The sequence below is a fragment of the Biomphalaria glabrata genome, chromosome 2 (genome assembly GCF_947242115.1).
Source record: "Biomphalaria glabrata chromosome 2, xgBioGlab47.1, whole genome shotgun sequence".
NCBI lineage: Eukaryota > Metazoa > Mollusca > Gastropoda > Planorbidae > Biomphalaria > Biomphalaria glabrata.
Genome location: NC_074712.1, coordinates 24571046 through 24585695, shown reverse-complemented (window position 1 = coordinate 24585695; position 14650 = coordinate 24571046). Strand labels below are relative to the sequence as shown.

At 36.9% G+C, this 14650-nt stretch overlaps 1 protein-coding gene across 12 annotated transcripts in view; it reads right to left on the bottom strand.

The window, feature by feature from the left end:
* Positions 1-1166: 1166 nt before the first annotated feature.
* LOC106068207 (uncharacterized) overlaps positions 1167-14650 on the bottom strand; it is a 251871-nt gene continuing 238387 nt past the window's right edge. For 10 of the 12 annotated variants that reach the window (XM_056019743.1, XM_056019732.1, XM_056019733.1 and 7 more), the window contains one exon: positions 13301-13400. In XM_056019743.1, coding sequence (XP_055875718.1) covers positions 13316-13400 — 85 coding nt within the window. In that variant the 3' untranslated portion in view covers positions 13301-13315. Of the gene's footprint in view, positions 1278-13300; positions 13401-14650 lie in introns of those variants that run through there. The other 2 variants (XM_056019744.1, XM_056019734.1) reach the window with 1 other exon arrangement.

Genomic DNA, 14650 nt, shown 5'->3' with positions numbered 1-14650 from the left:
AGTCAGGTCAGTAGAGGGGCGGTAGCTAAGCGGTAAATCGCTTGGCTTCCGAACCGGGGGTCCCGGCTTCGAATCCTGGTGAAGACTGGGATTTTCAACTTCGGAATAATTGGGCGCCTCTGAGTGCACCCGGCTCTAATGGTTACCTGACATTAGTTGGGGAAACGTAAAGGCGGTTGGTCGTTGTGCTGGCTACATGACACCCTCGTTGACCGTAGGCCACAAAAACAGACGAACTTTACATCATCTGCCCTATAGACCACAAGGTCTAAAGGGGAACTAGTTAGGCCAGGTTCACATCTAACTTTGCATTCACTTGCACCTATCCTTTGATCTGCTGAACCGTTGGGGCACTACACAAAATCTATCAACCTTCTTTCTCCATTCTTATCTCTCATTTGCCTTTGTTATAATTTCATTTGGATGTTCTTTCTGAAAATATTGAAGCCTGCCTGGGTGGATCACTTCGGGGTCCGATTTTGAGTTTGTGTTTTCACACAAACTGTCTTTGTAACCTTGTTAATCGCGCGTAGGATTGGCGTTTTTAATTTTGAAATACACTCCAAAATAAAAATGTTTGTCTATATATTCCTGGAGATTTGTATGTTTTCAAAAGATTTTAATAATTTCCGGAGATTTCCAGGACTTTTTGGTATATTTTGCAATTTCAGGAGAATTCCAGGAGCTTCTGGTAAATCAGGAGGCAGCGTGAAATCTGTTATAAGTTATAAAATGGTTTATTTGAACAATTTACACATAGAATTAGCGCGGTTCCGATGAAAGTGTGGGGCCCACTGCGGTCGCAAAGGTTACAGTGGCCTAAGGCCGGCCCTGGAATATAGCGGCGTATGCTACGCCGTGGGTCGACTAGTATATTATAAAATATAATTCTTAGTTATCAAGTGCGAATTAATTGTAATGAACTCATTTCTTTTTTTTTCTGTAGCAATAACAAATATCAGTATAAATCTGGAAGGAATTGGTCAATTATTGCTAAACTAGTGCTACTTACAAACTCAGACATAAAGTATAAGTGACAACTGTAAATTTTGCAATGGAGGGAATAAAAGTTAATCGCTTAACAGCTAGTAGATTATCAAAATTTGGTAAATAAATTCTGACGATTTGCAAAAAAAAAAAAATTTTTGTAAATAAATAAAAAAATCTTGTTGAAATTAACATTGACATTTAATATTTAAGATTATTTTAAAAAGTATGTATTTGTTGGCATTAGTTGTTTCGAAGTGTCCATTCTTATGTCTCCTTCTGTTTCATTTCTGTAATAGAAAGTATACACAAAATAAAATTTTAGTAGTCAATATATTGTATATATATATATACGTTTTTATTTCTTTTGATGAAATAATTAGCAACAAGAAAACATTTTAAAAATCTTTAAAAAAAAATAAAGCTTATACGAAATGTAGTTGTATGAATTAGTCTGGATCAGTCATTTAATTAAGGATGTAATAGATCTAGATCAACAGTAAATCTGTCCAATTAGACATACTTGTACCAATTGTTTTTGTTTAGCGCTATTTCACGCTTTTACCTTTCTTAATACGTTGCGATCCTATCTCTTATCTGGACCAGTTGAGGATGGGGGGAGAGGGATATCTGGGTGAATTTTACCGTAATCGTTTTTTTAAAGCATTTATAAAAAAAAAAAGGGGGGGGGAAGACCTAAATTCGAATTCGTGACTCAAGCCCCCTTAAACCAACATCTTAACCACTCTGCTAGTGAAGTGTGTATGAAAATATAAAATTTTATTAATATCGTTTGTTTGTTTCAAACTTACTTTAAAGCGGCGACCTATAAAGGGGACTACTTTAGCGTATACCACCACCTCAGTCAGGTAAAATTTCTTTCCCTTGTTCGAGATACCAAATAAAATAATTAATTGTCAATAGTAAATTAACTACTTGGTTAGTTATAAAATTGATTTTTGTGTTGTCAGGTAAAAGAAATAATTGTGAAAAATTTCAGCTTGATCTGAGTTTGGGTGTAGAAAAAATAACGTGTACAAACTTTTTGCCAGACAGACAGAGTGAGTTTATATAAGCTTTGTAAAAAAAGGCAATTGACATCGTTAGGATGCAAAATCAATACTGATTAAATTCAATCAGAGGTGCGCGACTTCTGGTATTCTACAGGTGTCCAGATAGACTAACAGGCTAACGTGAAAGTAGTCTTTTATTTTTTAACCAAATAAGCAATAGGCCCTATATTTCAATTATATGTATGATAAAAAAGTTCTCTTGCAGAATGTATATTCTAGAGTGCCACAGTCCTAAAGCTTGCTTACATTGTCACTCGGGTTTTTCACAGCATTAATTATTATATATCAATTTCACCCTAATTATTTCCCCTTTCTTTTTTCAGTTTTGCCACCAAACCCTACTTTTCTCTACTCGATCGACTGATTCTATCACATTGGCGACCACATCTCCACAACCCTCGCTTAGCTCCCCTGACACAGGAAAGACAAACACGGCCCTAGTACGGCGCTGGCCGTGGGCGTCAGATGTCTGTCGGTTTACACCACCTAGGCGTTACCCGGCACACCTAACCCAACCCGCTCTTTCGGACATGCTTAATTCTTTGTTGTACTCTTTTCTCCACCAATATCCACGTCTCTCTTAAATCAAGGATATAATCCGTGTCAACACGCCTCTTGAAATTCTAGTGCGACTTTAAGAAATCCCATTAAGTCGATCTACCCACATGGAGGAGAATCTTTAATTTCTCGCTCCCTCCCCCCCCCTCATTTTTTTTGCCTTTTCCGGACCTTTAAAAACTCGACTAATTCAAAAATAGACAGACTTCGACATTTCTCCAGCTCGCTTACAGTCGAGCCCGGACTCTATAATTCATTCATCTAATTCCTATCGGAATGTCTTTTGCGCCTTTCAGGTGTCTGCCTATGTCCTAGTACTTTGTGCTTACTTGGCTACTCGATACTGTTTCCTAGTACTTGCCTACTCGAGAGTATTACTTCTCTCAGTACTTGATACTACAATCGCAACTTTCTGTTCTTGTTTATAATACTGCACACGGTAGATCAGCTCTGCCTGCAGTACTCTTCGTGCCCACAGTAACCTGCCACCCGTACTACAACCGGCCCCAGAGACTTGAGATTGAGACAACACAAGTCACCGGCAACCCTCAACCCGCTAGAGCGCCACCTCCAGCTGCAAAACCTCCACAAAGGAGTACAGCCAGCTGCAACGTCGACAGGACACTCAGATAAGTTCGAAGACAATGTGCAAAGAGTGATGATTAAATATACCAATTAAGAGATATGGTGCAATCCCCTCCCCTTCGTTTTATGTAAATAAATATAAATATCAATAATTATTGTATCTTTCTCTATTGTCTATTTATTGCGTGCCTGTTTATGATATATCTTTGATGACCCAGCGTATTACACTCAAACAATCACCCCCTAGACACCAAACAAGCCAAGCATATGCGCAATACACGCGGGTCGTCACAATGACGTTTTTTGTGTGATTTTACGACCTTACAAACGTACCATTGTTACAAGTCTCAAATGTCTCTCATACTTAAGTATCATCATCTTTCCACTCCTGATTTTTTTTCATATGACTCTATTAATTATGATGAAGCGTGCACTGCACATGCAAGAATGTTCAAAAGCTTCGGTGGGGAGAGCAACACAAAAAAAAAACACACTGGTTTAACCCTAAGAGTTTTCAATTCCCCACATATTGTTGACCGCATACAGAGGTTGGATAAAATAAAAACCTTCGCATCAGCTATGGTCGGAACGAGATCGCCAGGACAAATATTTTCCCCTATTAAAAAAAAACCCGATACAGTTTAGTATCTGCTGCGACGCAAGTTCTGACAAGTTCTGTGTGAAGCGAACTGCACATCGTTCGCCGGTGTCTGCTCTTTCTTTAGCTCAGGGTTAACTTCCGTAGCCTTACTGTTACATATAAGTAAATTAAGCATATAAATATAATCATCAAATATCAATAATAACAAATTAAAAAATAGTAAATGATGGTTTGCTAATGATTAATACTTTATTTAGTAATATATTGTTATAACCCTGTTGGTCGTGCGGATAGGGGTAGTGGTGTGTGTGTGTGTGTAGTCAGTCGACACGAATCGCCCCAGGCCAGCGCAATACAAGCGGTTAACTGTGACGAGTGCGGACGGTCAGCTGCGACGAGTGACACGACGGTTCGGGAAGGGTCTGTGTTGTGAATAGTACCCAGGCCAGTCACGTCAGTGATAGTCAGGTGAACACCCAGAGGGATCAAGTGGTGTTCTGTCCTGTTCTAGAAGGCCATTTGGGACCCTATATAAAGAGCGAAGGTATCAGAGTTGGATCAGTCACAACTTTCCGATCCACGATTCAGGTACGTTACACGCCAGCATGTTGCCCTGCCTTATCGTGGCGCTCGCGTGGAAACGGCCATTAGAGGAAGTGGTTAGGCGAAATGGGAGCAACACAAGACTCCCGTGGGGATGCCCACGGGTAGACGAGAGTCCACCCATTGCACAGGCGGGGTTGTAAAAAAGTCCCCACAAACACGTCCCACATCCATGCGCTGTTCCTCAAAAGGACCGTTACATAAATGGCGGGTCCCGCACAGCTAGCTTGGTACAACTAAGGAAAATGGCTGAGGCTCCCGGTGCCCTCGGCCTTCGGCCATGTGCAGCCAAGCATGCGTCGATGGCCAAAGGCATTGAAAACAGCAATGTTTTACATAGGCATTGACTCGGGTCTCTCTCAAACAGAACTGTGTTCTCATAGGTTTTTTTTTTTTTTACTGTTTGGCGTCCAAACAGGTTTTTTTTCAAACTTAGGGCTCGAAGAGCCTTCGGCTCAGCCCTTGGACATCAACAAGGTACGTTACAGGAAGAGTTCTTGCTACAACAGTTTAGAGTTGATGCGGCGGTTAAGATATCCAAGGCACATTTATTTAGTCAGTATAACGTGTTGCCAATTGTACAATTGGGTGTGTTTTATTGGACATTAAACTTTTTCGATGTCTTGGGGACCTGAGTTGTCAACTTCTTTAAGTTGTTGGTGTCGTGTTTGCCTGAATAGTGAAAACCTTTACAATATATATATATATATATATATATATATATATATATATATATATATATATATATATATATATATATATATATATATATATATATATATATATATATATATATACAGTTGTAAAAAAAATAGGTGTCGGTACTCAGTGATTAGGTGCTAATACTCAGTAGTTGATTGGCCAAAGTTTAACTACTAATATATATATATGTAGTGGAGTGAATACTTTTTCAGGCCACACCGGCCACTCATATATCCACATGACCCTTCCCCCTAGATGGTGCCTTTTGTTCGCGTAAATAGGCAGAACAATGTGGGCACTGTCCATTCTACCGCATCCCTTGTCGCTGTAGTGTCTGTTCGTTACTGGGCCTACGTCGTCTCCACTCCCTGTTTGTGCCTGGTTCTACACCATTTGTTTATGTATGGCTGCAGGTAATTACATTTTACTTTCTTATATTATATTGTAATTTTATTTAGTAGTCTCCCGGATTGTTGGACTATCGTTATTTTTAGAAAACCATTATGTAAATGATTCCATTTGTTGAATTGTGTACCTTTAGTATACTATACGAATTAGATCATGTATAGAATGTTAAATGTCCATCTTGTTAATCTAATTCTACAACCAGTGTGTAGATACTGGCTTTTATGAACCAGTTGTTCTATTTAATTGTTATCGTCTTTTATTTTTATAATATTTCGGGTGTTCCATATCTCTCTAGTGTTTGTATAAGAGATGATTGGTTTACACTATATGATTTTCTTTTCGTTTTTTGTTAAGATCTAGTATTTAGACCTGATGTTGTGTGTACAACTTGATCTAACCATTTAGGCTTATTAATTATGTTTAGTTTATGCCCATGTGTAATTATGTTTTATGTTTGCCTTTGGCAGGTCTTTAGTGTATAATAAAGATATTGAAATCGGCATGCGAGTTGCCTTCGTCATGTCATTTAGAAATTAGTTTGTTCTGTGCCAAACCCACCACAGAAACTATATATATATATATATATATATATATATATATATATATATATATATATATATATATATATATATATATATGAGCAGTTTCGTCGGACTTAGTATCTAATCCACACGAGCAGGCCAGATGCTGGACCTATTTGTCAGAGGCTATTTGAGACCCATACCACTAGAAGTATTTTATAAAACGACAAAATAGCACCAACAAAATATCGTTGACAAAATAGCGCTAACAAAATTATGTCCAATTCTCCGACAAAAGATTGTCTACCAGTCCCAAGATTAACGAGGAATGCAGTATTTCACATGGCAACACCCCAGCTGGGACTTACATTTTTTGTAACATCTAGCGCAGGCATAGCCGGATATTAAATTTAGATTTTCTTTTCGCCAACTACGTCTGTCCTCGGTAGCGGATTTTCTTTTGGTCTCAAATGTGTATCCTGCGGCATTTGTAAGTGATCTCCAACTGTCTAGTTCTAAAGCCGCCTGCAACAAGGTGCTATCTTCTATGTCAGTTAAAGCAAGTTGGCGCCTAAGTTTTTACTTAGCAACGATGACGTAATAGAACTTTAAAAATAAGAACGCTCTAAGAGACGCTAAAAACAAGACGCTTTTCTTATCACAGTAGGAATAAGAAGAATTATATAGATGGCTAGTGATAGAGGACATTCGACGGTTCCTAAAAGTGTTTATTGTTTCAACCCTAGCGTCGACTCCCTTTATCGATTGTTGGCCTTTAGTCGGTGTTACTGTTCCAGTATTTTTTGATGTTACCTCCATTGGAGTTTTGTTCCTATTTCAAGTACTCAGCACCTCTGTTAGGAGGAGTCAGAAGTTTAAGTCATCGGCCTAGTCTGCAGCTAGACACTGATTTTGTAGCCACGTCGGTGAAGTATGTCCAGTGGGCTTTGGACTCGTATATCTAGAGTTAGGAGGTAACTTTTATAAACTTGTGTATTGAATCCTGAAGCAGTTCTGTATCGAAAAGGCTACAATTTTGTTGCGGAAGGGATGAAAACCGTCCTGTCGAAGCCGTCCTGAAGAGATATCGCCTGCCCGGAATCTTGAGAACGAACGTTGAATGTCACCTTTGCAAGGCTAAGATCGACCATTGAGGTCTCGTCAAAGAACTTTTGACGTAAGAGCCATCCTACTACCTACGGCACATAAGTACAGTAGGGTTATGTTGCTCTACAGATCGGCGGAATCTGTGCTACACGCTAGATAATCAGATAGCCGTTATTCTACCACTGGACTCTGACTTTGTCGCTGTGTCTGCTGTTGGTCCGTTCCAGTCTCATTCTATGCAGACCACTACCTGGAACCACTGTGCCTTCGTCGGAACCAGAAACCGGAGCCAGACGGTACATCACCGAAGAACCGGAGCTAGACGACAGACCACCGAGAATCAGAACCAGACGCCGCACCATCGAAGAACCGGAGCCGTTACAGACCAGTACTGAAGGACCGTGGGGACCCGAAACGTTCGTTGTCCATTACCAGAGCGTTAGTGAAGACATCGCAGTGAGCCTTGCCGCCGGGACAGACGTTAGCGTAGGAAGAGTGAACCCGAGAATGACCGAGAAGTTATTACAGTTTCCAAGACAGATAAGTGTTATTTAGCTTCTACCTCCATAAAATAATTAGGGTCTATGGGGAAGTGACAACTCGCTAGATTATCACTACCAGGTTGAATTGTGGTGAATTGGGGATATCCTTAAAATTATGTGTAATATAGCAAGATATACGTCTAGCTGTTAACCCGTCTTGTATGTGGAAGTGAATCATTTATTTAGTGTTTTTTTTTTGTGACGCCGTGTATTAATTGTTAGCAATACTCCCGTCTTAAATCTTACTGTCAGACGAACGTCTCATTCATTAAAACTAGATCTATATTTTGGTGTACTTCTTATTTAAGTTTATTTATTTTCATAGTTTATTTGTATTTGTTGTAAGTTATATACACTTTTGGCTGTGAGAGGCAGAAAAGTTGGAGAGGGAAAAAGTTAGAGAAGCGGAACGCATAGAGTGGGAGAAAAAAAAGAGGCAGACAGGAAAGTAAGAATTCAAGTGGAACAGATGAGGATAGAGGCTGGCGTAAGTGTGCCCACTGAAGGCAACAGCAATAATAGCGCAAACACAGAAATCCAGAGTAGCGCCGCATGGAGTAAAAGGAAAATACAACCTTTTGCAGAAGACAAAACGATATCGGCGACTATCTGAAACGTTTTGAGATCAAGCTTGCAAAGTTTAATGTCCGAGAGAAGGAGTGGTCTGGGGGGGGGGCGGACGACTTATAGTAAAAAAACACACAATTTGTATACGAATTTATTAGTTATGTTAATAATATATACTAATTATTTATATTTCAACCTATATTTAGATTATTTCGCCCCCCCCCCTTTTAGTATGTTGGCCGATTTGGTGGGATGGGGAGGTGGCGATGGTATCAATCCCGCCCCCCCCCCCCCAATCATAAATTTGGAGTGAGGGGGGCGGTCCAATTTATTTGTGGAAATCACAGCTTGTCAACGGAATCAATTAAATATCTATATAATTAAAACTTAGTACTGATATTTTAACCGATCTTTATATTATGTCGTTCCCCTGTTAGCCGATTGGGAGGGGGGGGGGGCGAATACATCTGCAGCCCTTCCAACCTAAAACCTTTGAGTGGGGGGGGGGCGGTCCTACATTTAATTAGAAATTATAGTTTGTAAACAAAAGTAGTTGAGTTACAATATAATTTTTATATTATGTTGCTACACTTCTGGTATCTTAGCCGATTCGGTGAGGTGGAGGGGGGGGGCGATTGCTTCTGTTGCCTTCCCCACTCTAACCCTCTGAGTGGGGGGGCGGGTCTATTTTTAAGGAGAAATCATAGTTTTTGAACAAAATTAGTTGAATATCTATATAATATAAGCTATATATTGATGCTTTAATCCGTTTGTATATAATGTCGGACACACGATCTGATCTCAAATTTTATCATAAGTAAATATAAAATGAAAAAGGGTTGTTTCAGGTGGGAAAGGCGATATATGCGATCGCCTTCCGCCCATCGGACAAACCAATACTTTTTTCTTTTTGTATTTTAGTTAAGAAATTACAAAATTAAAAAAAAAATGTCACTAATTTAATTTATATAAGCTATAAATTGAATTCTTTTATCGAGTCGCCCCACCCCCTATTCTTTAATGCCAAATGCAATCATTAGCAGAAATTATAAAAAGGAGCGAGGATTAATCGTTTTTACTCTACCGCCCTCTCCCCTTTCCAGACGAAAACATAACGTTTTAAAACAGAAAAGTTAAATGTGGCGGCAGAGTTTATGTCATTGTATACGAATTTGGTTAGAGCTTTAAATTATAGTTCTATAACAAACCAAATTACAAACATGCCTATTAAACAAAATGTATCACTTTACAATTGAGATTTTAAATTATTTTTTTTCGAATAGATGTTTTTTCGAGGGCGTTACTCAAAGTATTAATCTAAATCTGTGGAGTATCTTATCTTTTCAAGAACAAATCGGTTGTATTTGCGATGTAGTAAGAGCCTGTAAAATCATATTAGAATATTTTTCAAGTAAAACATTATTCAAAATGTCATATCTTAATAGGATGAATAATGAGCTCTAGATGTCAGAAAAATGCGTTTCTGCAGTGAAGATTGCAGGAAAACAATTTTGGCGTCGGGGCCTCAGACCCCCAGAGCCCCTAGCTATCTAGGGAAAGACCTCAATATGGCTGTTTTTTTTTTTCAAATATTTTTTTTTCGACTGCGATCCTCAAAGCCTTAATCGAAATAATATGTGAGGTTTCTTATTTTTCAAGGAACAAATCGGCTATATTTTCAATGTATTAAGGGCCTATAAATTCATATTAGAATATTTTCAAGTAAAACATTATTCAAAAGATCCTATCTTAATAGGATGAATAATGAGCTGTAGATGTCAGGAGAATGCGGTTTAGCAGTGGAAAAAAGCAAAAAAACGATTTTGGCGTCAGGGCTTCGCCCCGATCCCCACTGGGGGAGCACTGTAAGCTGTAACCCCAACGCTGTCAAGAGAAAGGCCTCAACATAACTTTTTTGTTTGCTTTTTTCACAAAGGTTGAGAAACACTATTTCTTTTTTAACATTCTAATATATATATATATATATATATATATATATATATATATATATATATATATATATATATATATATATATATTATAAAGTAGAATGTGAGGTGTATGTATGTATGTATGTATGTATGTATGTATGTATGTATGTATGTATGTATGTATGTGTGTGTGTGTGTATGTGTGTATGTGTGTGTGTATGTATGTATGTATGTATGTATGTATGTATGTATGTGTGTGTGTGTGTGTATGTGTGTATGTATGTATGTGTGTGTGTGTGTGTGTATGTGTGTATGTGTGTATGTATGTCTGTCTGTCTGTCTGTCTGTATGTATGTATGTATGTATGTATGTATGTATGTGTGTGTGTGTGTGTGTGCGTGCGTGCGTGCGTGTGTGCGTGCGTGCGCGTGCGTGCGTGCGTGTGTGTGTGTGTGTGTATGTATGTATGTATGTATGTTACTTATAGACATCAAAACCGCTTGACCAATCTTGATAAAACTAGGCAGGAATGTTCCTTGGGTACTATCTTAGACCGTAGTGTGTGTATTGTAGCCCTAAAACAAACTTAAGACCCTCCAAAAAAAAAAGTTGTCCGACTCTATTACAGCTATTGTATTTTATGGATCTAGGCCATGTCTACAATGTTGACATGAGAAAAGATAGAAAGGATTTAGACCTAGATCTAATTTTAAGAAATACACTTTGCGCAGATAGTTTTTTACTTTGACACATGAAAATACAAAAGAAGATCCGTTGATTTCATTATATAATAAAATTAACCTTCAATTTTGTGTTTTAAAAGCACTTTTTACATAAATTAGTTCCATATATCTGTGACTACAGATTTCCTGACGAACATTCTTTCATTAGACAATACCATTATGAATCGCGTACTAAATATTAATTTGTTTAATTGTTTACTTTATAATCCCATCCCTAGATTTAAAACTCTAATTCAACTCTAAGATGATAAAACTTCTCTTCGCACAGATACTTTTAAACTTTAACACATAAACATATTAATTAAAGTCCATTCATTTCATATTTTGATCAAATAAACATTCAAATTTGGTTTTCTAAAGCTACATACGTTTACGAAAGCTGCGAAGCAGAGTTAAGATAGGCGTACTAAAAATTATTTCGTTTAATTGTTCACTTTATAATCCCATTCATTTAACAAAGCTATCGCTCTTTTCGTTTTTAATAGATAAGAATGTATCGACTTCGGGTAAACCCATTTTCGCAAAACTAATCTTATTTTCGTAGCGAAAGAGAAATAACGTGAAAGGATCATTAGCTACGTTTAACATACATCTAAATCCAATCCACTAGATTATTCAAAAGCATTTTTACGTAAATTAGTTCCTGATATCTGTGACTACAGATTTCCTGACGAACATTCTTTCATTAGACATTACCAAATGGTTACACATTAACACATCTCTTCTTTTGATGCTTGAACACATAAATATACTAATTATTGTCCATTCATTTCATATTTTAATCAAATTAACATTCGAATTTGTTTTTCTAAAGCATCTTTAATACATTCGTTCGCTGTTCGCTAAAGTTGCGTAGCCGTGTTGAGATAGGCCTATATTCATTCATGAAAAAAAGTTCACGCATGCGCAGCACAGAATGAAATCTATAAAAGCCAATTTTTAACTGTAGATTAGTGTAGATTTAGATCTATGTCTACCTCAAGATCTACTTTATACTTTATACACATGAACATACAAAATTTAGTCTATTCATCTCAAATTTTAATTAAATATATTTAGGCCTACAAGCAAATGTTTTAATTTGAAAAAAAAAAGGATTTAAGCCTATTAGCTATTTTGATTTGATAGCTTCATTCACACTATTTTTACATTGACACATTCGCTTTACTTATTACATTATTATTTCGTTTTATTTTTTTACAAAACTATCTCAGTGACTATATCGAAAGTAATGCGCAAATAAAGACCCGCGGGTCGCGGGTAACATATGTCTAGTATATATATATATATATATATATATATATATATATATATATATATATATATATATATATATATACTGTAAGATCGTTTATGCTTAGGGTTAGGGTTTACTGGGCGTTAGGGTTTTGAAAAAAATCGCCCTTCCCACTCCGATGTTCTGGATCCGCTAGTGTAGGGACCACAGAAAAGTCATTGACCTGGTAGGTTATGTTAAGGGGAATGATGTTAGTGATAGGGAAACTTACGGTAGGAGGAATGATAGGTCCAGGGAACGTGGGAACAATGGTCGGGATAGGTATGATGGCATACATGATAGATCTTGGGAAAATGAAAACAATGTCAGGGAAAGGTTAGATAGGAGAATAGATAGACCTAAAGCTGGTGATAGAAACCGTAGTGAAGTGACGTGTTTTAACTGTCAGGAAAGGAACACATGGCATACCAGTGTTAAAAACACCAAGTTAATAGACCTGGCAATAGGAATGCACAGGGTAATAGTAGCACTAGGGACAGGGAAGGTAATCAGGGAGAGGGATAATCGGCCATCAGATAGGGTTAATTTTGTAAGGAGCATCCAAGGCAGGGATCGTGATAGTGGAAATAGTGAACCAGATGAAGAAATTAACTACGTCCACAGTGGGGAAAATTAATTTAAACTCTACCCGGGCATTATCTATATATATAATTCTCTTCATGGCTCAAGAGTTTGGACACCACGTAATGGAAAGATCACTCTTTCATTTTTGCAAGTCGGACGGAGTAGAGTTATCCTACGTACTTTAAGAGGCGAAAAAAAAGAGAAGGGGGGAGAGAACAAGCAGTATTTACCTGTAACTAAATAGCAGGGCCGGACTTAACCACTGTGCCCCAGAGGTTATGAATAGAGAACAAGTGATCTACTCTGTATTCACCCGTCACTAAATAGTAGGGCAGGACTTATCCATTGTGAGGCCCTATGCGAAATGGATTTCGCGTGGCCAAGTTCGGGTAGGGATACGGATAATAAGTGAAAATTAAGAGTTTGTATTAGAAAATAAATTCGTCTTTGCATTTTATTCATTCTTAATTACGTACAGAATTACTTTACGAGCCTTGCATGTAGCGAAGTCATACAGCAGTGGTCTTCAACGGGGGCGATATCGCTGGGCACAAAATGGGGCGGTAAGGGGGCGCTGGGCATAAAGGCGGAAAGAAGAAACTAAAGGTGCTCTGAAACAAAACAAATTTTAAAATTCTTCAACATTAAACTAAATATAGACAAATTATAGTTAACTTGCTTCTAATTTAAGAATAGAAACAGCGTTAGAAATTGAGTTCGGGAATCCCATTTTCTATTTTTATATTTCTTACTGTTTTGCTATGATTGGAGAGTATTTATTGTCCATGGATCTCGCGCATATAAACGTTTAAGATTTGATAAACACAGTTTTATAGTTTATTTTATCTACATATGTTAATATATTAATATGTAAATGTTAATTGCAAAAACATTACAGGTAACATTTAATAGAATAATTTAACTTTTTAAAATAAAAAACATTGATAGAATGTTACGAAAACTCACTGGTATATCATGTAATATTTCCTTGAGATTTAGTGAATTGCCACTAGTAAGTTCTACTTTGATGGCATTTTCAGATGAGGTTATGAAACCAAGTTGGCTTCACGAACATATATATAACATATTTCCAAAAATAATTTAAGAATATTCATGAACAATTATAAAAATCTACAATTAAAACCATATTAAAAACAAAAAACAGCAAAGCAGGATATGTTTTAGTGGCTTCTTAGAAAAATGCATAGCTTTTTAAAAATTCTTATGATATTGTTGAAAAATTGATTAAAACTAAATTTATTTTAAAACATGTGTAACACAAAAAGACTTTTTTTCTGTTAGAGATGAAATATTATTTAAAAATTGTCTTGTTATGTAGCTTATGGGGACATATAAGAAACCATCAGTGGTTGGACGCTACAATGATTTCATAGGTAATATAGAATAAAGAATAAATCTATTCACTATTCACATTGTGAGTTATGATACACAAGAAAAGTTTAGCCCGCAATTTCATTTCTATTTGAATCTAATTATAAAACTGTAAATAAAATACAAACCCATGCCGAAAATAAGCGCATCTTTCAACAGTTTTATGAAACAAATGATGAAAAAGGTGTTAGACTCTTGTTGTAAACTGAAGTTCGCTGGATTTCGAAAGGGGTTTGTTAATGGTTATGGCTCGTTTTTTAAGCTCTTAACGATTCAACGATTGGCGATGACTTAAAGCAGGCTAAAAAAAATAGTTTTACATGGTAGGCATCTAACACAAATGAATGAAACCAACCTCCGACTGCTAGGAAAGAGATTGACTTTTATTGATAATATTATTTTCTCTTTTATCAAGATATTAAATTTATTTTAAAGAGTTTTACAATCTCACATAACTTGTTTGTTGACA